This window comes from Rhinoderma darwinii, chromosome 3 (genome assembly GCF_050947455.1).
Source record: "Rhinoderma darwinii isolate aRhiDar2 chromosome 3, aRhiDar2.hap1, whole genome shotgun sequence".
Lineage (NCBI taxonomy): Eukaryota > Metazoa > Chordata > Amphibia > Anura > Rhinodermatidae > Rhinoderma > Rhinoderma darwinii.
Genome location: NC_134689.1, coordinates 319,572,975 through 319,599,231, shown reverse-complemented (window position 1 = coordinate 319,599,231; position 26,257 = coordinate 319,572,975). Strand labels below are relative to the sequence as shown.

At 42.0% G+C, this 26,257-nt stretch overlaps 1 protein-coding gene across 1 annotated transcript in view; it reads right to left on the bottom strand.

The window, feature by feature from the left end:
• Positions 1 to 25,174, bottom strand: part of SYNM (synemin) — a 90,723-nt gene extending 65,549 nt beyond the window's left edge. The window contains exon 1 of the mRNA XM_075858235.1: positions 24,312 to 25,174. Coding sequence (XP_075714350.1) covers positions 24,312 to 25,106 — 795 coding nt within the window. The 5' untranslated portion in view covers positions 25,107 to 25,174. The remainder of the gene's footprint in view (positions 1 to 24,311) is intronic.
• Between the last annotated feature and the right edge of the window lie 1,083 nt (positions 25,175 to 26,257).

The window sequence follows — 26,257 nt, the reverse complement described above, 5'->3', positions numbered from 1 at the left end:
TAATTAAAACAAGATCGGTCCCGAGTGTAATACTTAGAGATAGATAGATAGATAGATAGATAGATAGATAGATAGATAGATAGATAGATAGATAGGTGCCAACTTTACTAGCGCTCTGCCCAGAACCTCAGCTCTGTTCTGGACATCAATGTCCATATATGGACTGTGATGTCAGGAAGAGAGGAGTGCCAGGCAGAGAGCTAGCGGCTCGGCTCCGGGACTGTGTCTCTGGGGAAGCCCCTGACATCACTGTCCATATATGGACAGTGTTGTCAGGAGCAGAGCAGTGTCCCAGGCAGAGTGCCAGTATAATACTATTTTTTGTCACATACTCCTGTACATAGTTCCTCAATAGCCCCTCAAACATTTTTCCCACAATGGATGTTAAGCTTACTGGCCTATAATTACCCAGGGGAAGACCGAGAGCCCTTTTTGAAAATAGGCACCACATTTACCCTGTGCCAGTCCCTTAGTACTATACCAGTCACTAGAGAATCTCTGAATATTCTGAAGAGGGGGAAAGAAATAACCGAACTTAGCTCTTTAATAACTATTGGGTACAGTAAAAAATAGTGTAGTACCGTTTTTGCCAGAAACAATATGCAATTTGAAATACTTTTGTGTCAAAAAAGACAAAAGTATTGTAGGTATGATACATTTATTAGCTAACGAGAAAAATTATTTATGCAAGCTTTCCGGGATTTACTTCTCTTTGCATACAAACGGCCACCAAACCTAAGCAATGTCCTGGTCAGAAGTGCCCTCTCATAACCATCAGAGACTGGCACCTTTCCTTGCAACAGTAGTAAATGCAAGACCTGTACCAACATCTTGTCATCAAACACCATCCACAAACCAAATACGCAACAGGACAATAAAATCACTGGCACGTTCTCATGTTTCCCATGTACATCCTCCAATTAGTGTACATGATACTGTGTACAAGGTGCATCAATAAAAGTAATTAAAAATAATCTACATTGGAGAAACAAAACAAAAACTACAAACACGAATGAATCTCCACAGACAAACAATAAAAAAGCAGCTGGATACACCCGTGGGAAAATACTTCCCTGGACCAGACCACAGTTTGGAAGATTTAAAGGTCCTAATACTGAAGGGTCATTTTAAGAACGAAAAAATTTGTGAATTCAAGCTGATGATAACATTCCAGTCATTGACACAAGGCCTCAAACTAACACTTGGATTTATGAGCCACTACATGGACACACGTCACATCCCCCATCAGACTGACTCCAGACCCCTTAACTCCTAAGTCATCACCCCTATAACCTCCATTTTATTGCTTATCTTAATGATGTATCGCCTCATGTACTAACTGTCTTTGTGTAACACCTTAAATATTCCACACACAAGGTTTCAATCTCCTCACAATCTTCACCATCTAATGTCTCTTTCACACTCACCTTCATATCGCTTCTCATATACAAACATACACCACCGCCTTCATATCACTTCTCACATACAGACATACACCACCGCCTTTCCTATTTTTCCTGTCTTTCCGAAACAGTGTAAAACCCTGTAGATTTACAGCCCAGTCATGTGAAGAGTCTAGCCATGTTTCAGCAACACCAACTATATCTATATGTTCCTCCAGTACCAAGGCCTCCAGCTCCCCCATTTTGCTTGCTAGACTTCTGACATTTGTGAACATACACTTAAAGGGAATGTGTTGCCAGCAAAACATGTATTTTTTTTTTTTTAGTTAAACATTTAGTGTGTAGGTGATTAAACATTGTTCAAATTTTTTTTATTTTTTTCACGAGTCAGGAAATATTATAAATTAGATTCTAATTTATAATATTTCCCAGTGCTGGTCACTAGATGGAGCTATTCCCAAAATTGCAGCATTGCATGTGGTAAAGCAACCACATTGCTTTTTGCTGCAAAATTGGGAAAAAAGCACTCGCTCTAGTGAGCTCTGAGAATCCCCCCCTCCTTTATCCTGGCTAGTGCCGGGATAAACGAGGGGATTGAACGGTCTAACCTCCTACACTGTGTGTCGCCATTTTTTGAGCTAACACACAGTGTAGTAGGTTTACATACAGTAGTAAACACACACAAACACGAACATACATAGAAATCTCTTACCTGCTCCTGCCGCCGCGGCTCCCTCCGGCCCGTCCACTCCGTCTGCTGCCGCTGGTCCAAGTGCACAAGTCCGGAAGCCGTGACCGGAAGTAGTAATCTTACTGTCCAGCCGCGACTTCCGGTCCACAGGAAAATGGCGCCGGACGGCGCGCATTTCAAATTGGACTGTGTGGGAACGGCGCATGCGCCGTTCCCACACAGACGGCGTACACAGAAGTGGATGGGACGGGCCCCGTTCGCAGTCCCTATGGGACTGTGGCTGCCGTATTCCATGTCTGTATGTGTCGTTAATCGACACATACAGAAATGGAAAAAAAAATGGCAGCCCCCATAGGGAAGAAAAAGTGAAAAAATAGAAAAAAGTAACACACAAACACACAAATAAATAAAAACTTTTTAATAAAACACTAACATAAAACTGACATGAAAAAAAAAATTTTGGTAACACTGTTCCTTTAAACTTACATTTACATTTTCACATTCAGTAACAAAAATGTACTTATTGACATTATTTGGACATATTTATCTTCAATGTTATTTTGTCATCCAGCTATTTTATAGACTCCTGAATGGCAATTGCTAAAGAAAATATAATATAAATATGAGTCCTTGACGCATCCTCCTCCGTCAAGTTAATTTACCAATTAGTTTGTTAAATGTGTTTCTGGAAAATCTGAGTGACAACCAGCTCTGCCTGATTCCAGAATGGTGAATCAGCATAGTTATTTAGAAATACATAGGCATTACAGCATACCTTAGCATGTTTGCCATTCATGACTTCAGGAAAGTTTGGAGACCACCCATGTGGGAGCTGTAATGGCTGAATAGAATTTTTACCAACTTAACATATAATACAGATGCACCAATTAACACTAAAATTTCTAATATACAGAACACTATATAATTCATAAATAACATTACATAAAGCCATTCCAGAAACACTCCCTAACACCTACCATTGACTGCGTAACCAACTGGCATCAATGCACTCGGCATTGCACAGTAGGTTTCGTGTAATGACATTCTCTGATGCAGGATAATTTAAGCGAATGTCTAACCTTCATGTCAGCAGAGCTGCTAATTATATTGTATATACTTGACACACAAGCTTTCATCAGTCACCGGCCTTTAAGTGAGGGGGGTTAAATATAGCTGAGGAATTGTTTGATTACTGTAACAGCCCTGCAGGGTCACGTCTTCTGTCATTCATCACCTGTTTAGCGGCGTTGACAAAAATACTTATAGAATCTGTCATTTAAAAGAAGGTATATAAGTAGCTTATAATACAGGGTGGGCCATTTATTTGGATACACCTAAATAAAATGGGAATGGTTGGTGATATTAACTTCCTGTTTGTGGCACATTAGTATATGGGAGGGGGGAAACTTTTCAAGCTGGGTGTTGACCATGGCGGCCATTTTGAAGTCGGCCATTTTGTATCCAACTTTAGTTTTTTCAAAGGGAAGAGGGTCATGTGACACATCAAACTTATCGAGAATTTCACAAGAAAAACAATTGTGTGCTTGGTTTTAACGTTACTTTATTCTTTCATGAGTTATTTATGTCATTATTTATTTTTGTTCTTTATTTTTATTTTTCCACCCTAAAAGAATTCCAGTTTGTTTTTCAATATAATTGTACAGATTATAGGTGACATTAACCCCTTAGTGACCAAGCTTGTTTGGACCTTAATGACCAAGCCAAATTTGTCAAATCTGGTATGTGTGACTTTATCAGAGAATAACTCTGTGAAAGTTTTGAATATCCAAGTAATTGTGACATTGTTTTTTCGTCACATGTTGTACTTTATTTTAGTGGTAAAAGTAGACTGATACGATTTGCGGAAATAACTTAAAAAATAGAAAAATTGAAGAAATGTTGTAAAAATTATCATTTTTCCCTATTTTTAACTGCAATATGTCACATATGTACACACATACTGTACAATTTTTTTTATTAAATATATATTTCCATCTCTTTACTCTATTTTGGCAGCACTTTTGAAAAAAACACACCCCAAAATCTATCACCCTGTTTCTCCTGTTTTCAAAAATGCCCCCATTGTGACCCTAATGCGTTGCCTGGACACACGGCAGGGCCCGAAAGGGAGGGAGCACCCGGAGGCTTTCAGGACTCATATTTTGCTTGAAAATGTTTTAGGCCCCACTGTACATTTGGAGAGGTTTTGAACTACCAGAACGATAGAAACTCCCCATAAACGACCCCATTTAGAAAACTAGACCCCTTAAGGTATTTATCTAGGGGTGTAGTGAGTATTTTGACCCCACAGTTTTTTGCTAAATTTAATGCATAGCTCGTGAAATTAAAAAAATAATCACTTTTTATATAAAAGTATCACTTTGAAGACCGATTTCTTTGTAAAGCGACCATGAGAATGAAGAAACACACCCCAAAATCTATCACCCTCTTTCTCCTGTTTTCAAAAATGCCCCCATTGTTACCCTAATGCGTTGCCAGGACACACGGCAGGGCCCGAAAGGGAGGGAGCACCCGGAGGCTTTCAGGACTCATATTTTGCTTGAAAATGTTTTAGACCCCACTGTACATTTGGAGAGGTTTTGAACTACCAGAACGATAGAAACTCCCCATAAACGACCCCATTAAGAAAACTAGACCCCTTAAGGTATTTATCTAGGGGTGTAGTGAGTATTTTGACCCCACAGTTTTTTGCTAAATTTAATGCATAGCTGGTGAAATTTAAAAAAAAATCACTTTTTATATAAAAGTATCACTTTGAAGACCGATTTCTTTGTAAAGCGACCATGAGAATGAAGAAACACACCCCAAAATCTATCACCCAGTTTCTCCTGTTTTCAAAAATACTCCCATTGTTGCCCCAATCTGCTTATTAGACGTGTGGCTGGGCCAAAAAGAGAGGGAGCATCCTTTGGCTTTCAGGGCACAATTGAATAAATTCTAGGCCCCATATCATCCATTTAGAGGCATTGAGCAGCCTGAACAAAAAAAAAAACCACGCAGAAATGATCCCATTTTAAAAACTAAACCCCTAAAGGTATTCATCTAGTGGTGTAGTGGGCATGCGAACCAAAAATTTTTAAAGGAGGAAATAATGGTTATTATTTCAGACACTATGGGTATATAATGTTTTCTTCAAACTCTTATTAAGTTTCCACATGAAATAGAGGAGACGTGGTAGAAGGTTATTTTGTTAGAAATATGCCACATTAATAAATTTGTGCGGCACAGAAGAGAAGTGAAGCCGTGTATTCATAACGGATACATGTTGCTATAGACGTATTTGCCTGTACTTATGACTATGTCTTGCTGAAGAAGCAGTTGGTGCCATTATGATGTAATTGTGGACAGAATTCTGTCCTAATATAAAATCAGTCAGAGAGGAAAAAATAAACTGTACTGGAGTGACGGGCAATATCTTCAAACAAATGGAGGAAAATGTATCCAACTATGTTGCAAACTCGAGTCTGTTCACTAGATAGAAGAACACCTGCAGGGCTGCCATGACAAGGTTTTTTTTTTCCAGTGACTGGTTGTACAACGTCTCTTTAGCTCCATCAATCCTTATGAGGGACGAATGTGCCAAGTGACGCGGTACACCATAACAGGCCCCTGCCCGGCAAGGTAGGAACCGCTATGTGCACAAAACAACCAATCACCTACAGAATATATAAAGGGACAGTGTCCAAAACCATCTATAGGAACAGTAAAGGATCACTAATCCCCAAAATGATGTCAGTATTTCCAGAAGAACCGTAACAAAGCCCATGGTGTATTGATAAGGAACAGCTCAATTATTAGAGATCCTCCAAATAAAAAAAAAGATCATGCCCGTATCACGGTACAGAATTAGGAATGTAACAGCTGTATGTGGCAGGACATAGTCATAAGAACAGTCAAAATAAAAAAATTGTGGATGTGGGATTTTGTACTGGACAATTAATTCCAGCACTTGATCACCCACAAATAAATAAAATAAATCATAAGGGGTAAAATTAGTTTCACGGTCTGAAAAAAATGTGCTCTACAACCTCTCCCACAATAAATAATCCCTACTTGGAAAGCCCACGAAAATATAAAGAAATTGACTCCCTAAAAAGGCCCCCAACCCATTTTTTTTTTTTGTGTTAAATTCTAGTAATTTGCAACCGTGTGAAAGGTTTCGAAACAGGGGTAGTTACAAAGGGCTGGTTTTGATGGACACATGGGGCAATAAAAGCGGGTATCCCTCCTCCTGCCATGCTTGCTACATACCAACACCTTTTTTGGGGATATTTTTGGGTCTCAGTGGAAGGAATAGGGTGTAAAAAGTGGCGCTCTGAAAGCCTGCGCACATCCTCAGATTCGCAGGATTGTGCCGGTATAGTGGACTCAAAAAGGAGATGCTCAATGACCTTCTCCTCAAATTGAAGGAAAGTGAGCGTTCCTTGGGCTTTTTTGAACATAACAAAACTGTTATAGGTAGCAACCTGGATGAGGTAGATTGCTACCTTTTTGTACCAGGCCTTATTTTTGCGCTTCACCAGGTAAGGCTGAAGCACCTGGTCGGAAAGGTCTACACCCCCCATAAATTTGTTGTAGTCTGTTACACAGACAGGTTTCTGCTTTGCAGTGGTAGCCCCCCTCTCCGTAATTGCCACAGTGGTGTCCGTGTGTACGGTGGACAGCATGTAGACATCCTTCTTGTCGGCCCACTTCACTGCAAGCAATTCCTGACTTGCAAGGGCCATGGATGTTCCTTTTCCCAAACGCCTGGACACCAACTGTTGTGGGAGTCCCACTCTGTTCTTCCGTACTGTCCCACAGGCCCCTGTATTTGCAGGATGGAGGGCTTTATAAAGGGCAACGCTTGTATAAAAATTGTCTGTATAGACGTGGTACCCCTTGTGCAGAAATGGCTCCATTAGGTTCCACACAATTTTGTCAGAGGTGCCAATAGTTTCTGGGCAGCCTGGGGTATGAATTTGGCAGTCCCTGCCTTCATAGATCTTGAAACCGCAGGTGTAACCCGTTGTGCTCTCGCACACTTTGTACAATTTCACCCCATATCTGGCTCGTTTGGAAGGGATGAATTGACGAAAGGAAAGACGCCCTTTGAAGCTCATGAGCGATTCATCTACAGACAAATTTTTGTCAGGGGTGTACAACTTTAAAAATAAATCATTTAGTAGAGTGATTAATGGCCTTAATTTATTAAGCCGATCATAGGCTGGGTCACTTCTTGGGGGGACTTGGGAATTGTCAGTAAAATGCATGAATCGCATTAGGGCCTCATATGGGTTTCTGGACATCACTGCTGCAAATACAGGGGTAGCGTGGACAGCACTACAAGTCCAGTAGGACCGGACAGAGGGTTTTTTAACCAAACCCATATTGAGGGTAATGCCTAAAAAATTTTTTATTTCTGGGACACTTGTGGGGCTCCACATTCTGGAGTACATAGACGCAGGCTTTTGTAGAACAAACTGCCTAGCATACAGATTAGTCTGCTGGACTATCAAGTCTAGGACCGTATCACATATAAATAAATTAAAAAAATTATAGGGGGTAAAATTTTGGACGTCGACACTAATTCCTGGGGTCGCTTCAAATTGGGGTACTTGGGGGGAAAATGATAGTGCAGGATCCCACATCACGGGAGGGACTGCAACACTCGGCCCTGCACTTGACACCTCTACAGCGACTGACGTATCCACCACCATAGGACTATGGGGTTCAGCGGTAGAATTAGAATCGTCACTGTCACTGTCAGGAACAAATTCTGAAGCGGTGTCTGTTTCGCTTTCAGAAGTGTCGGAACATAGCAAGGCGTAGGCTTGCTCTGCGCTGTACATACGCTGAGACATATTTATAGATATGTGTATGTATATATATATATATATATATATATATATATATGCCCTATAAGTCCTGACCCTAAAGTAAACCTAAAATCCTAAAAACGACACAAATTATTATTATTTTTTTTTATATATATTTTTTTTTTATATAACAGACGTAAAATAAATTCTAACGGCCCTAAACACGAACGCTAAACTAGCCCTAACCCTAAAGTAACGCTAAACTAGCACTAAACCTATAGTAACGCTAAACTAGCACTAACGCTAAACTAGAACTAACGCTAAACTAGCACTAAAGCTAAACTAGCGCTGACGCTAATATAGATTTTATATATTATATATATATGTATATATTAGAACGATGATTTTTTATCACTTTTTCTTTCTTCACAGCAGACTGATTTCTCTCTCCTCTCAGAACAACTACAATGGGAGGAGAGAGAAACACAGCCCATGTCCTGGCTGTGTTATGAAAATAACTGTCAGTGATCTCTGTGATAGGTTTTATCACAGAGATCACCTGATCAGGGACCAGTCACAACGGTCCCTGATTGTTGCTGTGCCAGCTGCCGACACAGGTAAGATATGCAAAGCGCATGCGGGCGCCATTTTGGGGGGGGGAATCGCACCGGGGGGGGGGGATCGGACCGGGGGGGGGGAATCGGACATGAAGGGGAATCGGACGGGGGGGATCGGACGTGGGAGGGGGGGCCGCACTAATTACCCGTTCTCTCTCCTCTCTAAGGAGTTATTCCATGAGAGGAGAGAGAAATGGCGACGATTTGCCGCTTTAGCGTGAACGCCGTGAAATAGCGATTCACGGCGATCACGTGACCAGAGACCACTCGTTATGGTCTCTGGTCGTTGCTCCGAACTCTCAGCTACCTCCGGTAGCTGAGAGAACGGAGCTCTGATCTTTCATTTCGGCGCTACTTTAGGCTAAAGCGATCACGTTAAAAGGCGTCGCCTTAGCCTAAAGCCCATTAGTGAGGAACGTAAAAAGGCGTATTGTTGGTCACTAAGGGGTTAAAGGTGGAAAAAGTTCTGAAATTATTCATCTTGGACTGATTTTGTAACATGACATAAACCTGGCATTTTAACAGGGGTGTGTAGACTTTTTATATCCACTGTTGCTAGAATTATAGTACAAACAAAGATAAAAACAATGTGTTCTTCAGTGAAATATAATATACCTTAAAAGGGGACTACCAAAAAAACCTTTCATGACATGCTATTCAGACTTGTCATAAAAATCAGATCGATGGCATCCAGTAGCGGGGACCCTCATTGATTCTGAACAAAAGCTGGAACATGTTTGAGATTGACAGATCATAAAAGTATTTTTTGGGACAACATCTTTAAAAGGGTTCTGTATGCTACATTTACATTTGTACGGAACCCCATTAATAAATGTTTTATATGGGATTTGTAAGTACAAATTACATCTAACATTCTGGATCACAGTTTAAAGGGGTTCTTCCACAAATACAAGATCTTTTTAAAAGGAAGATGAGCTGATCTCTAGCTGCGTCTCTTCACGGTTTTCCCCTGCAACTACTACTCCTACAGAGCGGCTCTCAGTTCTGACTCATAGAGTGGGTTCCCGAGCAAGGAAACCCCCTTTATGATGTCCATAAACACTACTAGGGCATTTGGACAAGGGTTCGCTTTATGAGACAACCCTTTTAATAGAATTTACAGACACAATACAGTATATTTTACCATAATGTTATTGGAAACAGTCCCTTTAGCTCCCAGAGACTTTTTATTGTATATTTGTCATAATGGATAGTTTCTTTATACGAAATTTAATATTAGACAAATAAAACCCTGTAACAGGGTTTGAAATTGAGCCAAAAATGATCTTCTAACATTTCATAGAACATTGTCAGAACATTAGTGCAGACCATGAGTTCACTGATCTCAAGAATGAAAGGGCTGCAGTGCTCTATAGAGATTTCTGTTACTGTGAAATCTTTAAGCAAAGTGCCAATGACTTGAATGAACCTTTACATAGAATATTGTATCAGTGAACTCTACTTACAGAATCTCAGAAGGGTCGGGTACTCTATAAGGATAGGAGTCCCTACTGCCGCCTGTTAATGTTTTTTAATTGTATGACTTTGAGTTTCCCTATGGAAAAAAATGTCACATGGGAAGTTGGGACTATAGTTAAAAGCCGGACCATGTCAAACGCCCCCTCAAACGTATTATCTCATTACAATACTTCAGCAGAAATAATTGCAACCTGAGGCTTCCTATAATTTCATGATAACTTTGCTCCAAAAACTGTTACCCACTATTCTTTGAAGAACTACTTTAATTAATATACATTGGTAGTATTTTGTTTAAGTAATTGTTTCAGGTCCTGCCACATCATCTCTATTGGGTTCCAGTTAGAACTTTGACAAGTCCAGACCAAAACCTTAAGCTTAATTTTTTCAGCCATTCAGATGTAGACTTGACTTGTTTGATTTAGTTTAGAGGCACACACTTGTCTTAAAGAGAACCTTTCACCTCCCCATACATGGGGATATCGGTGCCGTTATATTTGGCGCCCGATATTTAAATAACCCCCTGAACTGTCAATGGGGCGTGTACTGGCAAGGGGGCGTGTTACTATGACTGTGACACTGTCCAATCAGATATGGACAGTGTTACAGCAAGAGCGAGGATAGAGGAGAGAGTGTGCGCAAGCGAGCGTGCACGCTCTCACTCTTCAGCTTTTAAGATCAGTCTTCTGCCGAACTGGCAAGGGGGCGTGTCACTGCTACGGACAGTGTAAGAGCTGTGGAGAGGAGAGCGTGCATGTGCGCTCTCATCTCTTCAGCTCTTGTCTTGTACTTTGTCTGCCGAACTGGCAAGGGGGCGTGTCTCTGCTACGGACAGTGCAAGCGCTCCCCAGCTCTTACACTGTCCATAGCAGTGACACGCCCCCTTGCCAGTTCGGCAGAAGACTGATCTTGAAAGCTGAAGAGCGAGAGTGAAAACGTGCGCGCGCGGACACTCTCTCCTCTATCCTCGCTCTTGCTGTAACACTGTCCATATCTGATTGGACAGTGTCACAGCCATATTAACACGCCCCCTTCCAGTACACGCCCCATTGACAGTTTAGGGGGTTATTTAAATATCGGGCGCCAAATATAACGGCACCAATATCTAAATAACGGAGGAGGGTAGGAAAAAAATGTTACGTGCCCCAGGGTTTGTGCAGCCCTGCCCATGCTGCACTCAGCTGCACATGTATAGGGAGGTCAAAGGTTCTCTTTAAGGCTTCCGTCACAAACACTTTTTTAGTTTTATAGTATGGGCCGTGATGGCCAATACCAATTATGTATATATTTTTTAATTTTTTCCAATATAAAAAAAATTATTATGGGGGAAAAAGGCGATTTTTGGTTTCTAACTTATATTAATGTATATTTTTTTTGTACAACAAATTTTTTTTCTTTTTTAACTTTATTTTTTTTAGCCCCACTAGGGTACTTGAAGGCTTGAACCCCTGATCTCCTTTCTAATAAATTTCACTACTTATGTACTGCAATGTGTTAGAACTGTCACTTTTACACTGACAGGAAGCTTATTAGGTGTCACTGGGGTGCCGATGGGCTAAAAAGCACTTAGGTGCCACGGTTGCTATTGACGCCAGCATTTAAGGGGTTAATTTACCGGATCAGAGCTGGCTCTGATTCTGGCCATTACTGCAGGGTGTCAGCTGTAATATAAAGCTGACTCCCGCTGGTGATATAGCGGGCTTCGCTTCTGAGCCCGCGTCCTCACCAGAAGGTAATAGTACTGCAGTTTGATGGAATCCCTTTTTATATTTCAATAATTTTTATTGAAGATTTTCAAGAAAAGATAAACTTTACATCAAACAATGCAATCAGCATCAGGGGGTCAAGCCCCATAAATTGACTCATGACAAACAAGTATATTCTGAATATTGCAACAGTACAAAAACATAAAAAAAAGTTATAAAAGGAAGGGAGAGAAAAAGGGAAAAGAGGGGGGGTATGGGAATGAGTGTCAAATGTCTTCTAGGCAAAATGAACCTAAGAGATCATCTCAAAATAACTGAGCCATGGCTGCCAAACTTGAAGAAAGAGCTCTTCCTTATCTGAGACCATAGCGTAGTCGGTCATTAACCATAATCCAATTCAGTTTAGTCTTAACAAGGTGAAGAGGAATTACAGTACTTTTCCGGGATGTAGCTATAGCAATTTTGGCTGCCAGGAAAAGAAAGGATACACATTTGTGAGAGACCTTAGATAATCCAGGGATGGTCTCATTAAGTAACGCCTGTGACGGGAAAGTTTCAAGTTAATCTGAGTTATAAAATATAACATGTTAATTAAAGATTAGTCTCCAAAACCGGCGCACCTTTGGACAATCCCACCATATATGCAGAGGCTCCCCCACACATCCACAATGTCTAAAACAAAAAGATGAGGAAGAAGGGAACACCTTGGCCAGTCTAGATGGAACTAAGTACCACCGTAAAAATACTTTATAATTGGCTGCAACCAGTGAAGCATTAATAGAGATTTTTGCGGTGCGTTCTGCCATATCTGGCCATTCCCTAACAGAAAAGGACATGTGTAAGTCCCTTTCCCACATAGACATATATGATAGTTTGTCCGATGGAGAGAGCAAAAATAAGTAGATAATATAGACAAGAGATGATGACCACTAGTGTTATTTAGGCATAGATTCTCAAATACTGAAGTACTTTGCAGAACCCATATAGGTTTAAATGAGGACATAAAAATTATGTATCTGGTGAAAGCGAAAAATCTCAGAGTCCGGCATGTGATGTATAGATTGATAAAAATGACAGGGTTTTATACCTAGTCTATCAAAGAAATATCCAATACGGTATAGATTTTTATCCAACCACCATTGGAACGCCGACGGCTGCATGCCAGGAGCAAAAGTAGGATTAGCAAATAATCTGGCTGCAGGTGTGTGTATAGAACAGAACCGGAATCTGTGATTCAACCTATCCCACAGCGCCAAGGAAGAAAAGAGGAGCGGGCATAACACAGGTGGTCTTTGTTTGGGTTACAACCATAGCAACTGGTCAACAGGAATATCAGGAGTAGCTGCCTGTTCAATAGGAATCCAACGTGCTTGGCTACCTACGCTGTGGAGTGAGATTAAGGGTGTCAAGCGAGCAGCATGATAGTATTTAGTTAGGATCGATAAACCCAATCCCCCCGAGACTTTAGTAGTATAAAGAGTACTACAATGTTTTGGACCCGAAATGAAGGACAATATAAACTTCTGGAGGTCTTTTAAATAGAGGGAAGGAATATCTATTGGTAAAGTGTGGAAGAAGTATAGGATTCTGGGAAGAACCGTCATTTTAACAGGTGCTATTCTGCCGAACCAGGAGGAAGGCATAGAAGCCCAGTGCAGCAGTTCTGTTTTCAGTTTTTGTTTTAAAGGGAGGAAATTTGTGTGGAAAAGGATGGAATAGCAAGGAATGATGTGAACCCCCAGATAGGAGATTTTGTCTTCCCTCCATCTAAGCTCAAAGTTCAGTTGTATAAACTTGGCCATGGAATATGGGATGCTGATGTTCAATACCTCAGACTTGTCATGATTGACTTTCAATCCTGAAATTTGGGAAAACTGGTCTAAGACATGATAAAGATTCGGGAGGGAAGTAAGGGGGGATGACATTACCAATAAGTGCATACTTGTGTGTCTGACCCCTAATCTCAACACCTTTTATGTCATTATTCATACTAATCAGGTGGGCCAGGGGCTTGATTGCCAGTACAAAAAGAATAGGGGAGAGAGGGCACCCTTGTCTCGTTTCCCGGGCTATGGATATACGGTCTGCAAAGAATCCCTTGATCATCACCTGGGCAGATGGAGTCGAGTACAGACTTTTCAAGGTGGTGATAAATTTATCGCCAAACCCCCAACTCTTTAGAATGAAAAATAAATAGTCCCAGGTCAGGGAATCAAAAGCTTTATGCAGGTCTAGCGACAGGCACAGTGCTCCCGCTTTCCGTGATCCCTCCCAATGTGCGGGAATCCCTTTTTGACAGTGCCATATATATATATATACGGAAAATGTCGGGAATGGGTTAAAATTATATTTATCTTGATGTCTTATTTTTATTTCCCCCAGCTTTAGGCCAACACCATTGTACAACACTAAGATTTACCTGGTGTGGTTCACCTACACTTTTCTAAGATGAAAAGTGGCAGAAATTGTTTAGACAATAGGGGAGATGTACTAAGCAAAATGCGCCAGAATTCATGCTGTGTACCAAATTTATGATGTGTTTTAGACACTTTTGGCAATTTCCTAGTCAGTTTTGAAAAGTTTCTAGAAAAAAGGGTGTAGTTAATAAAATTTGAAAAATGCAAATGTCATTTGTTTGGCGCAAAATACTGGTGTTAAGGAGGCCAGCCATGAGGTGGCATAAGGAAGATAAAAAAATTTCTAGCATGCCTTGAAAGATTTGCTGAATTTATCATGCAGACTATGACCCTTTTTCACGACACAATGAAAAATATTGTTTGTGTTGAGAAAAGTGGCAGGCGAACAAATGGTGCGTTTTCACTCTCAGTGCATTCAGATATCTTAAACGTATTTTTGTCACAGAAATGTTTCTGCAACAAATCGCACAGTTTTCTTATGTTTTTCCTATGAGCTTCAGTAGAGTAAAACTGTGATATAGAAAACCATGTGGAAAACACGCAGCCACAGTTTTCAATGTTGTTTTGAAAGGGCAGAAACCCTTTCAGGGTGCAGTCAGTTTTGTAATTAAGAACCAGAAGATTTTTTTTGGTTTTTGTCTCTTGACATTCTGAGTCGTAAGTGCGATATCCTTAGGTACGTGTGTTCAGTGGGCGTCCAACCCTTGAGACCAGCAGGTAGACCCTTGTGACCTGGAGCTTCCTTGTGACGCTGTGGTCCATGCACTGCAGTGCCAGACAGTACCAGAATGCATATGGACTGCTCTGTGGAAAGGACTACGATGAAGTAACGGCTGCCCTTTAGTCTGTCGATCTAGATTAATAGCATAGGCTGAGACTAAGCATAAGTCATCAAAGTAATTTTAAAGTAAACCCTTTTAAACACTACAAAGAAGAGAGATATGGAACAAGTGAATCTATTTCTGTATGCCCATTACATCTACAGTTACACAGGCCCAGTCTGACTGTCTGTGCCTATAGCAGGTGCATGAACAGCATGCAGATTTTTAATGATGTCACTACAGATTGTATAGGGATTAAAGTTTATGGAAACTTTTTAATAGGTCACATAACTGTATACCATGTCTTAAAATATAATACGGTTTGTATTAGTGTGAAAACTTGGGATAAAATAAAAATGGGAGTACCAGCGCTGCTGAGGATTAACCCCTTAAGGACGCAGCCTAGTTTTGGCCTTAAGGCTCAGAGCCCATTTTTCAAATCTGACATATTTCACTTTATGTGGTAATAACGTCGGAATGCTTAAACCTACCCAAGCGATTCTGAGATTGTTTTCTCGTGACACATTGGGCTTCATGTTCGTGGTAAAATTTGGTCGATATATTCAGTGTTTATTGGTGAAAAATTGCAAAATGTAGAGAAAATTTTGAAAAAATTGCATTTTTCTGAATTTAAATGCATCTGCTTGTAAAACAGACGGTTATACCACCCAAAATAGTTACTAGTTCACATTTCCCATATGTCTACTTTAGATTGGCATCGTTTTTTGAACATTTTTTTATTTTTCTTGGACGTTACAAGGCTTAGAACATAAACAGCAATTTCTCATATTTTTAAGAAAATTTCAAAAGCCTTTTTTTTAAGGTACCTCTTGAGTTCTGAAGTGGCTTTGTGGGGCCTATGTATTAGAAACCCTGATAAAACACCCCATTTTAAAAACTAGACCCCTCAAAGTATTCAAAACAGCAGTTAGAAAGTTTTTTAACCCTTCAGGCATTTCACAGGAATTAAAGCAAAGTGGAGGTGAAATTTGCAAATTTCATTTTTCTTGCTGAATTTCAATTTTATTCATTTTTTTTTCTGTAACACAGAAGGTTTTACCAGAGAAACACTACTAAATATGTATTCTCCAGATTCTGCAGTTTTTAGAAATGTCCCACATGTGGCCCTACTGCGCTCGTGGACTAAAACACAAGCCCTAGAAGCAAAGAAGCACCTAGTGCATTTTGAGGCCCCTTTTTTATTAGAATATATTTTAGGCAGCATGCCAGGTTTGAAGAGGTGTTGAGGTGTCAAAACAGTAGGAATCCCCCAATAGTGACCCAATTTTGGAAACTACACCCCTCAAGGAATTCATTTAGGGTTGTTGTTACCATTTTGACCGCACAGTTTTTTCACAGCACGTATTTGAATTGGGCTCTGAAATGAAAAAAATGTCATTTTTTCCAATAAAATGTCATTTGTGATCAAAATTTCTTATTTTCACAAGGAACAAAATACCCCATTTTGTTGCCCAATTTGTCCTTAGTGTGGCAATACCCCATTTGTGGTGATAAACTGCCGTTTGGGCCCATGGGAGGGCTCAGAAGGAAAGGAGCGCTATATGTTTGTTGGAGTCCAGATTTTGTTGGATTGGTTTTCGGGTGCCATGTCGCATTTGCAGAGCCTCAGAGGTATCAAAGCAATGGAAACCCACCAAAAGTGACCCCATTTTGGAAACTACACCCCTCAAGGAATTCATTTATGGTTGTTGTTAGCATTTTGACCACACAGTTTTTTCACAGCATCTATTTCAATTGGGCTGTGACATTAAAAAAATGACATTTTTTCCAATAAGATGTAATTTTTTACCAAAATTTCTTATTTTCACAGGGAACAAAATACTCAATTTTGTTGCCCAATTTCTCCTGAGTGCATCAATACCCCATTTGTGGCAATAAACTGCCGTTTGGGCCCATGGGAGGCCTCAGAAGGGAAGGAGCGCTGTGTGTTCTTTGGAGTACAGATTTTGCTGGTTTGGTTTTCGGGTGCCATGTCGCATTTGCAGAGCCCCAGAGGTATCAAAGCAATGGAAACCCACCAGAAGTGACCCCATTTTGGAAACTACACCCCTCAAGGAATTCATTTATGGGTAATGTGACCATTTAGACTCCATAGTTTCTTCACAGAACTAATTTGAATTGGGCTGGGAATTAAAAAAATATATATTTTTTCCAATAATATGTCATTTTAGCTCAAAAATTCTTATTTTCACAAGAAATAAAATACTCCATTCTGTTGCCCAATTTGTCCTGAGTGCGGCAATACCCCATTTGTGGTGATAAACTGCCGTTTGGGCCCATGGGAGGGCTCAGAAGGAAAGGAGCGCTGTGTGTTCTTTGGAGTCCAGATTTTGCTGGATTGGTTTTCGGGTGCCATGTCGCATTTGCAGAGCCCCAGAGGTATCAAAGCAATAGAAACCAACCACAAATGACCCCATTTTGGAAACTACACCCCTCAAGGACTTCATTTATGGGTGTTGTGACCATTTTGACCCCATAGTTTTTTCACAGAACTTATTTGAATTGGGCTGGGAATGAAAACAAAATTATTTTTTTCAAATAATATGTAGTTTTGGCTGAAAATTTCTTATTTTCACAAGAAACAAAATACCCCATTCTGTTGCGCAATTTGTTTTGAGGGCCGCAATACCCCATTTGTTGTGATAAACTGCCATTTGGGCCCATGGGAGGGCTCAGAAGGAAAGGACCACCATTTGGCCTACTGGGGATTTTCTAGTGCGAAGTCATGTATGCAGAAGCCCCTGAGGTACCAGAACAGTTGAAACCCCCAAGAAGTGACCCCGTTTTAAAAACTACACCCTTAAGGCATTCATCTACATGTGTAGTGAGCATTTTGACCGGAGACCTACACCCCATAAACTGTAATGTGGGTTCTCCCGGGTATGGCAATACCCTACATGTGGCTGTTATCAGCTGCCTGGACACACAGCAGGGATCAGAGGGGAAAGACGAGGGGGGATAAGCTGTGTGGAGTGCATCAGGGTAAGTAAAATTGGGGTAAATTATAAACCAAGGGATGTATGATAAATTTTAAAACACTTTCATACAGAGCTCTGGTTATTCGGGACACGTGTCACATTGATATATTGTGTCCTCCCTTACCCCCTCTTATAGCAGACTTTGCACCTCTTTTGACTTTTTCCCTTCTTGCCAGTTTGGGGAACTTCTCCTGGAAAGTGTTGCCCTGGTACGATGCGTGTGGGCTCGCTTCCAGAAGTACTGGGTGCCCCCCCCTTCTTGGTCCCTAAAGATTAGGTTCTTGATAATCACCTCTTGAAATTCCAGGAAAGTTCCCGTCTGGCCTGCACATCGACGTAGCATGTACGCATTGTACAATGCCATCTGTATGATGTGCCCGGCCAGCTTCTTATACCACACCGCATGGCGCTGTAGGGCTTCAGGGCTTGATCTTACAAGTCCATCCCTCCCATGTACCTATTGTAGTCCAGGATGCAGTCTGGTTTGGGGGTGGCCTTTCCTTCATATATCCTAAACCTGTAGGTATACCCTGATGCACTCTCACAGCTTATACATCTTCACGCCATACCTTGCCCTCTTACCCGGCAGGTACTCGCGGAATTGAACCCTCCCTTTAAAATGTACCAGGGACTCATCAATAGAAATACACTTCTCAGGGGTGTATGCTTGGGAAAACCGGGCACTGGAACGGTCTAATAGGGGTCTCCGTTTATACAAACGGTCAAAACTGGGGTCATCTCGGGGTGGGCACGGCTCATTATCAGTATAATGTAAGAAGCGAAGTATTGCCTCATTTATTTATTTTTTTAGGTTCCAGTTCAGTTCTGAAGTTGCTTTGAGGGGCCCATATATTAGAAACCCCTATCAAACACCCCATTTTAGAAACTAGACCCCTCAAAGTATCCACAACAGCATTTAGAAAGTTTATGAACCCTTTAGGTGTTTCACAGGAATTTAGAGCAAAGTAGAGGTGAAATTTACATTTTTTTTTGGTAAGAAAATCCTCTTTATACCATTTTTTTTATAACACAAAAGGATTTATCAGAGAAACGCAACTTAATACTTATTGCCCAGATTCTGCAGTTTTGAGAAATATCCCACATGTGGCCCTCGTGCGGTAATGGGCTGAAGCATCGGCCTCCGAAGCAAAGGAGCACCTAGTGGATTTTGAAGCATCTTTTTTATTAGGCACCATGTCCGGTTTGAAGAGGTCTTGTGGTGCCAAAACATTGGGAACCCCCCAAAAGTGACCCCAATTTGGAAACTAGACCCCTTGAGGAATCCATTGTAGTTTTCTTGGGGTGCATGCGGCTTTTTGATCAGTTTTTATTCTATTTTTAGGTGGCGTGGTGACTAAAAAACAGCAATTGTACGATTGTTTTTTTTTTCGTTTTTTTTTACAGCGTTCACCGTGCGCTATAAATGACATATTCACTTTATTCTGCGGGGCGATACGATTACGGCGATACCAGATGTTTATAGGTTTTTTTTATGTCTTATGGCGTTTGCACAATAAAATACGTTTTGTAAACAATCATTCACTTTTTGTGTTACCTTATTCTAAGAGCCATAAAGTTTTTATTTTTCAATCAATAAAGCCGTGCGAGGACTTATTTTTTGCGTAACGAACTGTAGTTTCGATCAGTACCATTTTTAGGTACATGCGACTTTTTGATCTCTTTTTATTCCATTTTTTGGGAGGTGAAGTGACCAAAGAATTGTGATTGTGGTTCGGTTTATTATTTATTTTTTTTACGGCGTTCACCGTGCGGGATAAATAATGAAATAATTTTGTAGTTCAGGCCGTTACGGACGCGGCGATACCAATTATGTATAGTTTATTTGTTTGTTTATATATTTTTATTAATAATAAAGGACTGATAAGGGAAAAAGGGGGATTTTTACTTTTAATACTTTTAAATCTTTTATTTTCTTATTTTTACACAACTTTTTTTAACTTTTTTTTTACTTTATTACTTTGTCCCACTAGGGGACATGAGGGCAGGAGGCCCTGATCGCTATTCTAATACACTGCACTACATGCGTAGTGCAGTGTATTAGAACTGTCAGCTACTCACTGACAGCAAGCATAGTGGGTCCTGACGTTGTCAGGACCCACTAGGCTTCCGTCTATGGCATCGCCGGACGCCATTGTTTGGTGTCCGGTTGCCATAGTCACCATCGCCGGCCGCTATCGCGTAGCAGGCCGGCGATGGCAGCTTAACCCCTAAAAAGCCGCGATCTCTATAGAACGCGGCTTTTAAGGGGTTAATCAGCGGGGACACAGCGATCGGTCCCCGCTGTAGGAGCTGTGACAGCTGCTGAACAAGAGAGCAGCGTCACAGCTCCTGTATGTGTCGGGAGGACGGCCGAAACGGCCGTTACTCCCGTGACGTACTATTACGTCATGGAGCGCGAACGATACAGCTGCCATGACGTAATAGTACGTCAAGGAGCGGGAAGGGGTTAAAGTGTTTCTCAATTTATTCCTTGTCCTATTCCGCTAAGTTGTTAAAAATGTTATTCATCTATTTATGTATACCGATTTATCTGTTTCTAGGGAAGCTGGTGACAACCGCAAAGACTGCCTTTGCAGCTTAAGGGCATGACCACACATGGCGGAATTCCTCCGCAACTGTCCGCATCAATGCCGCACCTAATCCGGGTTGCGGATTACGGCTGCGGATCTGCACAAAATGTGCAGAAAATTGATGCGGACTGGCCGCTGCGGACTGCAGGAAAAGTGCTTCCCTTCTCCCTATCAGTGCAGGATAGAGAGAAGGGACAGCACTTTCCCTAGTGAAAGTAAAAGAAATTCATACTTACCGCCCGTTGTCTTGATGACGCGTCCCTCCTTCGGCATCCAGCCCGACCTCCCTGGATGACGCGCCAGTCCATGTGACCGCTGCAGCCTGTGCTTGGCCTGTGATTGGCTGCAGCCGTCACTTCCACTGAAACGTCATCCTGGGAGGCCGGACTGGAGACAGAAACAGGGAGTTCTCGGTAAGTATGAACTTATATGTTTTTTTACAGATACATGTATATTGGGATCGGTAGTCACTGTCCCGGGTGCAGAAACAGTTACTGCCGATCGCTTAACTCTTTCAGCACCCTGGACAGTGACTATTTACTGACGTCTCCTAGCAACGCTCCCGTCATTACGGGAGCCCCATTGACTTCCTCAGTCTGGCTGTAGACCTAGAAATACATAGGTCCAGCCAGAATGAAGAAATGTCAAGTTAAAAAAGCAAGACGCATCCGCAGCACACATGACATGTGCATGACAGCTGCGGACTTCATTGCGGAACTTAGAATCTCCATTGAAGTCAATGGAGAAATTCCGCCATGAGTCCGCAACCAGTCCGCCACTGCTCCGCAACAGACAGAGCATGCTGCGGACACCACATTCCGCTCCGCAGCCTATGCTCCGCAGCGGAATTGTACGCATCGTGTAAACGAACACTGCGAAATTAAAGTGAAAGTCAATGGAGAAACGGCTCCGCTGCGGATTAACGCTGCGGAGTGTCCGCAGCGGAATTTAAGTGAAAATCCGCCATGTGTGAACCCGCCCTAAAAAAGGCTTGCCACTTTCCTTTCCCAGTATCCTGAACAGCAAATTTGTCCAGTTGTGCAAATGTACTTCCTCTAACATGGTGTCACTGCATTACTGGGAAAATTTACCATTGAGGCAAGGCGGGGTTGAGTGGCAGGTCACTGACAGAGTAGGCAGCTGCCTAAGGCACATTATGCGCAGGAAATTATGGATTAAAAAATAAAGTGCTTTGACTTTAAACTTCTTTGTACAACCAATTGGACACTGTGTCTGAGTAGCTGATAATACCATGTCTCCTAACCGTCCCCGATCCAACGGAACAGTCCTGGATTCCGGGCGATGTCCCGTTGTCCTGGGAGGCAACATGTTCCATTTCAACTGTATCTGGGTCCTCATTATACTGTGTGGGGGGCACTATACTGTGTGGGAGGACTATGGGGAGATTATACTCTGTGGGGAGGCACTATGGGGACATTAAACTGTGGAGGTTACTATGGGGAATTATACTGTGTGAGTTGTCACTTTGGGGGGCATTATACATTGTTGGGGGCATTATACTGTGCAGTGGGCACTGTGGGGGCCTTATACTATGTGGAGCGCAGTCTGGGGGCATTATACCATGTAAGGGGCGGCACTATGGAGGCATTATACTTTTGTAGGGGCACTATACTGTGGGGTAGCACTAACAGGGCATTATACTATGTGGGGGCACTATGAGGACATAATACTGTGTGGAGAGGCACTATGGGGCACAATACTATGTGGGGGGCACTATGGGACATGACACTGTGTGGGGAAGCACTATGGGGCATTATACAGTGTGGGGAGGCACTATGGGGGTATTATTCTGTGTGGGGACACTATAGGGACATTATATTGTGTGGGAAAGCATTATACTGTGTGAGGGTACTATATAGTGGGAAGGCACTATGGGGGCATTATACTGTGGGGAGGCACTATGGAGGCATTATACTGTGGGGAGGCACTATGGAGGCATTATACTGTGGGGAGGCACTATGGAGGCATTATACTGTGGTGAGGCACTATGGGGACATTATACTATGGGGAGGCACTATGGAGGCATTATACTGTGGGGAGGCACTATGGAGGCATTATACTGTGGGGAGGCACTATGTGGACATTATAATGTGGGGAGGCACTATGGGAGGCATTATACTGTGGGGAGGCACTATGGAGGCATTATACTGTGGGGAGGCACTATGGAGGCATTATACTGTGGGGAGGCACTATTTGGACATTATACTGTGGGGAGGCACTATGGGAGGCATTATACTGTGGGGAGGCACTATGGAGGCATTATACTGTGGGGAGGCACTATGGGAGCATTATACTGTGGGGAGGCACTATGGAGGCATTATACTATGTGGGAGGCACTATGAGAGCATTATACTGTGGGGAGGCACTATGGAGGCATTATACTGTGGGGAGGCACTATGGAGGCATTATACTGTGGGGAGGCACTATGGAGGCATTATACTGTGATGAGGTACTATGGGGACATTATACTATGGGGAGGCACTATGGAGGCATTATACTGTGGGGAGGCACTATGGAGGCATTATACTGTGGGGAGGCACTATGTGGACATTATACTGTGGGGAGGCACTATGGGAGGCATTATACTGTGGGGAGGCACTATGGAGGCATTATACTGTGGGGAGGCACTATGGAGGCATTATACTGTGGGGAGGCACTATGTGGACATTATACTGTGGGGAGGCACTATGGGAGGCATTATACTGTGGGGAGGCACTATGGAGGCATTATACTGTGGGGAGGCACTATGGAGGCATTATACTGTGGGGAGGCACTATGGAGGCATTATACTGTGGGGAGGCACTATGGGGACATTATACTATGGGGAGGCACTATGGAGGCATTATACTGTGGGGAGGCACTATGGAGGCATTATACTGTGGGGAGGCACTATGTGGACATTATACTGTAGGGAGGCACTATGGGAGGCATTATACTGTGGGGAGGCACTATGGAGGCATTATACTGTGGGGAGGCACTATGGGAGCATTATACTGTGGGGAGGCACTATGGAGGCATTATACTATGTGGGAGGCACTATGAGAGCATTATACTGTGGGGAGTCACTATGGAGGCATTATATTATATGGTGTGCCGCATGAGTTGTCCCTCTTTACGATCGTTGGGAGGTATGGATAATGCTGTATGTTCTTGTGTCTGATGAGCACTTTGCTTTAGTGAATTACATTCATTGTGGTGGAGGAGAGCATTTTAAAATCCCTACCTGGGGTACCAGCTTATCCTGCCTCTGCACTCTAGAAAAGTCGGGTTACAACCCCTGTGGGAACTGTAGTATCCGTTATCTTGGTTGTCACCCAGCTTTTGCAGAAATCTATGAACAGATTATTGAACTAAACACAACTAGACAAATGTGGCATTCAGGAGACTTGGGAAGTTTGGTGCCAAGCCGTTTTTAGGCTCCAAAGGCAATTACTGTGGTCACCAATTTTCCTAGAAACAGATAAAGCTGTAAATAAGTGTCTGGATACAATTCTTGACAACTTGGTGGAAAAGGAAAATACTTATATTTACAGGTAATTTTATTTTGTGGTCTTTAATTAAGTTGAAAAGTTAAATAAAAGATAAAGCACAAAGAAATGTGTCATTTTTGTATGTTTACTGATTCCCATCATGGCTGTGGAATATGCTGCCACCTATTAATAGAGGACGCTTGTTTTTTTTTAAATTATTATTATTATTATTATTATTATACACAGCTTGATTTTTTTTATATGATATGGACCTACCTACCTGGTACTCCTCCACCTCCAGCCTGTACTTATCTTTCATCCTCAGGAGCTCTTTTTCCAACGTCTTCTGTATTCCCAGGAGTTCCTCATACTCTCTACGCAATTCCTTTATGTGTAGTTTCTGTATTCTGACCTCCTCATCCACGCCAAGACAATGTACTTCATCCAACCTCAGTGTATTTTCTAATTCTTGTATCTTCTTCTGGTAGACTAGGAAAGCCTCCTTCCAGGATTCTGAAAGCTCCAGTGCCAAGCTCTGTACATCCATTAGGCTTAGCCTGGGTCGCACAACCTCCTGCATAGTAATTTGCAAAGGCATCTGAAGAGCCTGATCTCTCAGGGCAAAAAGTTCCTCTTTTTGGGAAGTTTGAAGGATCTGACATTCTTGTTGAAGTCGAAAATACAGTTCTTCCAATGCTGCCTGGTTACTTTTTGCTTGCTGCAGATCTTGCTTGTAAAGTTCTAGCTGTTTGTCAATTCTAAGTCTCATGGACCTCACTTGCTCCCATAATCCTTGCAAATCTTGAATCTCTTGCCAAAGGTTGTCTTTCTGTAGTTCTGCTTCACATTTTTGTACACTGAGCTCTTCCACTTTTCTCCTTAACTGGCATAACTCATCGTAGTAATTCTCTGTCCACTCTGCCCCTCTTTCCTGGCGAAGTCTGTGGATCTCATCTACCAGTACCTGGTTCTCTCCTTCTAGCTGCCTTACTCTGGAGAGGTACTGGTCCAAACGTTTATTTAATTCATTTAGTTGGGCTTTCTCATCCCCAAACCCTCTCCTTACATGCAACATGATTAAAACCAATTTTGATCCCTATGCACCTGTGTGCTATCCTAAAGTTTAGGTCACCTTTCCTCAAACTGCCCCCAAAGAGATCTGAGACTCTTCCTCAGAGACACAGCCTTCATAGCTATAGGGAGTGACAATTTAAGAAGGAGGAGTTCGTAGATGGGCAGAAAACTTTTGTGAAGTACTTTTAAAGTTCATGAAAATAGGTGGTAGTTTTGCACAGTGTAACGTGAGACAGCGCCATCTGCTGGGACGGTGCTGTAAAAGAAAGTTATGAGTAGGAGAATAATAGGAATAGGAGAAGTCACTGGTAAATTCCCAGACCAAAAAAACAGCAGATTTTTCTCAACGTATGGATGAGGTTTTTTCTTATAATATTAACCATTTTGCTGCTAATGTAATACGCTGCAGATTTTCTGCCCGTAAATCCGGACAGAAAATCTGCAGCAATTCAACTATGTGTGAACGTAGCCGGAAAAGGGTTTTCCAAGATATGAAAAAAAAATAATTGTGGGTCTAAAATAGTAAAATAATAAACGTTCGTATAAACTTACCTTACCAATTATCCTATATTTCCCTTCACAGATTTCCGCTCATTGTTTGCAAAGTTGCATTGTGTCCCTCATCGCTGAATGATGCAATTGTACCTTTCACTAAACACAGCCTTATATAATAACATGATACAAAGCCCAAGTAAGGCCCCATGCACACGAACGTGCTTTTGCGGCCGCAATTCCCCCGAAAATCGACGGGAGAATTGCGGCCCCATTCATTTCTATGGGGCCATGCACACAACCGTAGTTTTTACGGTCTGTGCATGGCCCGGGAGCCCGCACCGCAGAAAGAACAGACATGTCTTATTACGGCCGTCTTCTGCGGTCCGGGCTCATTGAAAATAATGGCCGCGGCCATGTGCATTGCCCGCAATTTGCGGGTGGCTTACGGCTGACAGTCCGCTGCTGGCGGACTCGAAAATCACGGGCGTGCACATGGCTACGGTCGTGTGCATGAGGCCTAAGGCTAAGTTTGCCCCTTTCACAAGAAACATTGATCGTTTATGTATTGGGACGAGCGATTGTTACTACTATAATTCGTCCCTGTACATTTCCATCATGTCAGCAGTAGATTTCCCTGTCTACACAGGGAGATGTGCT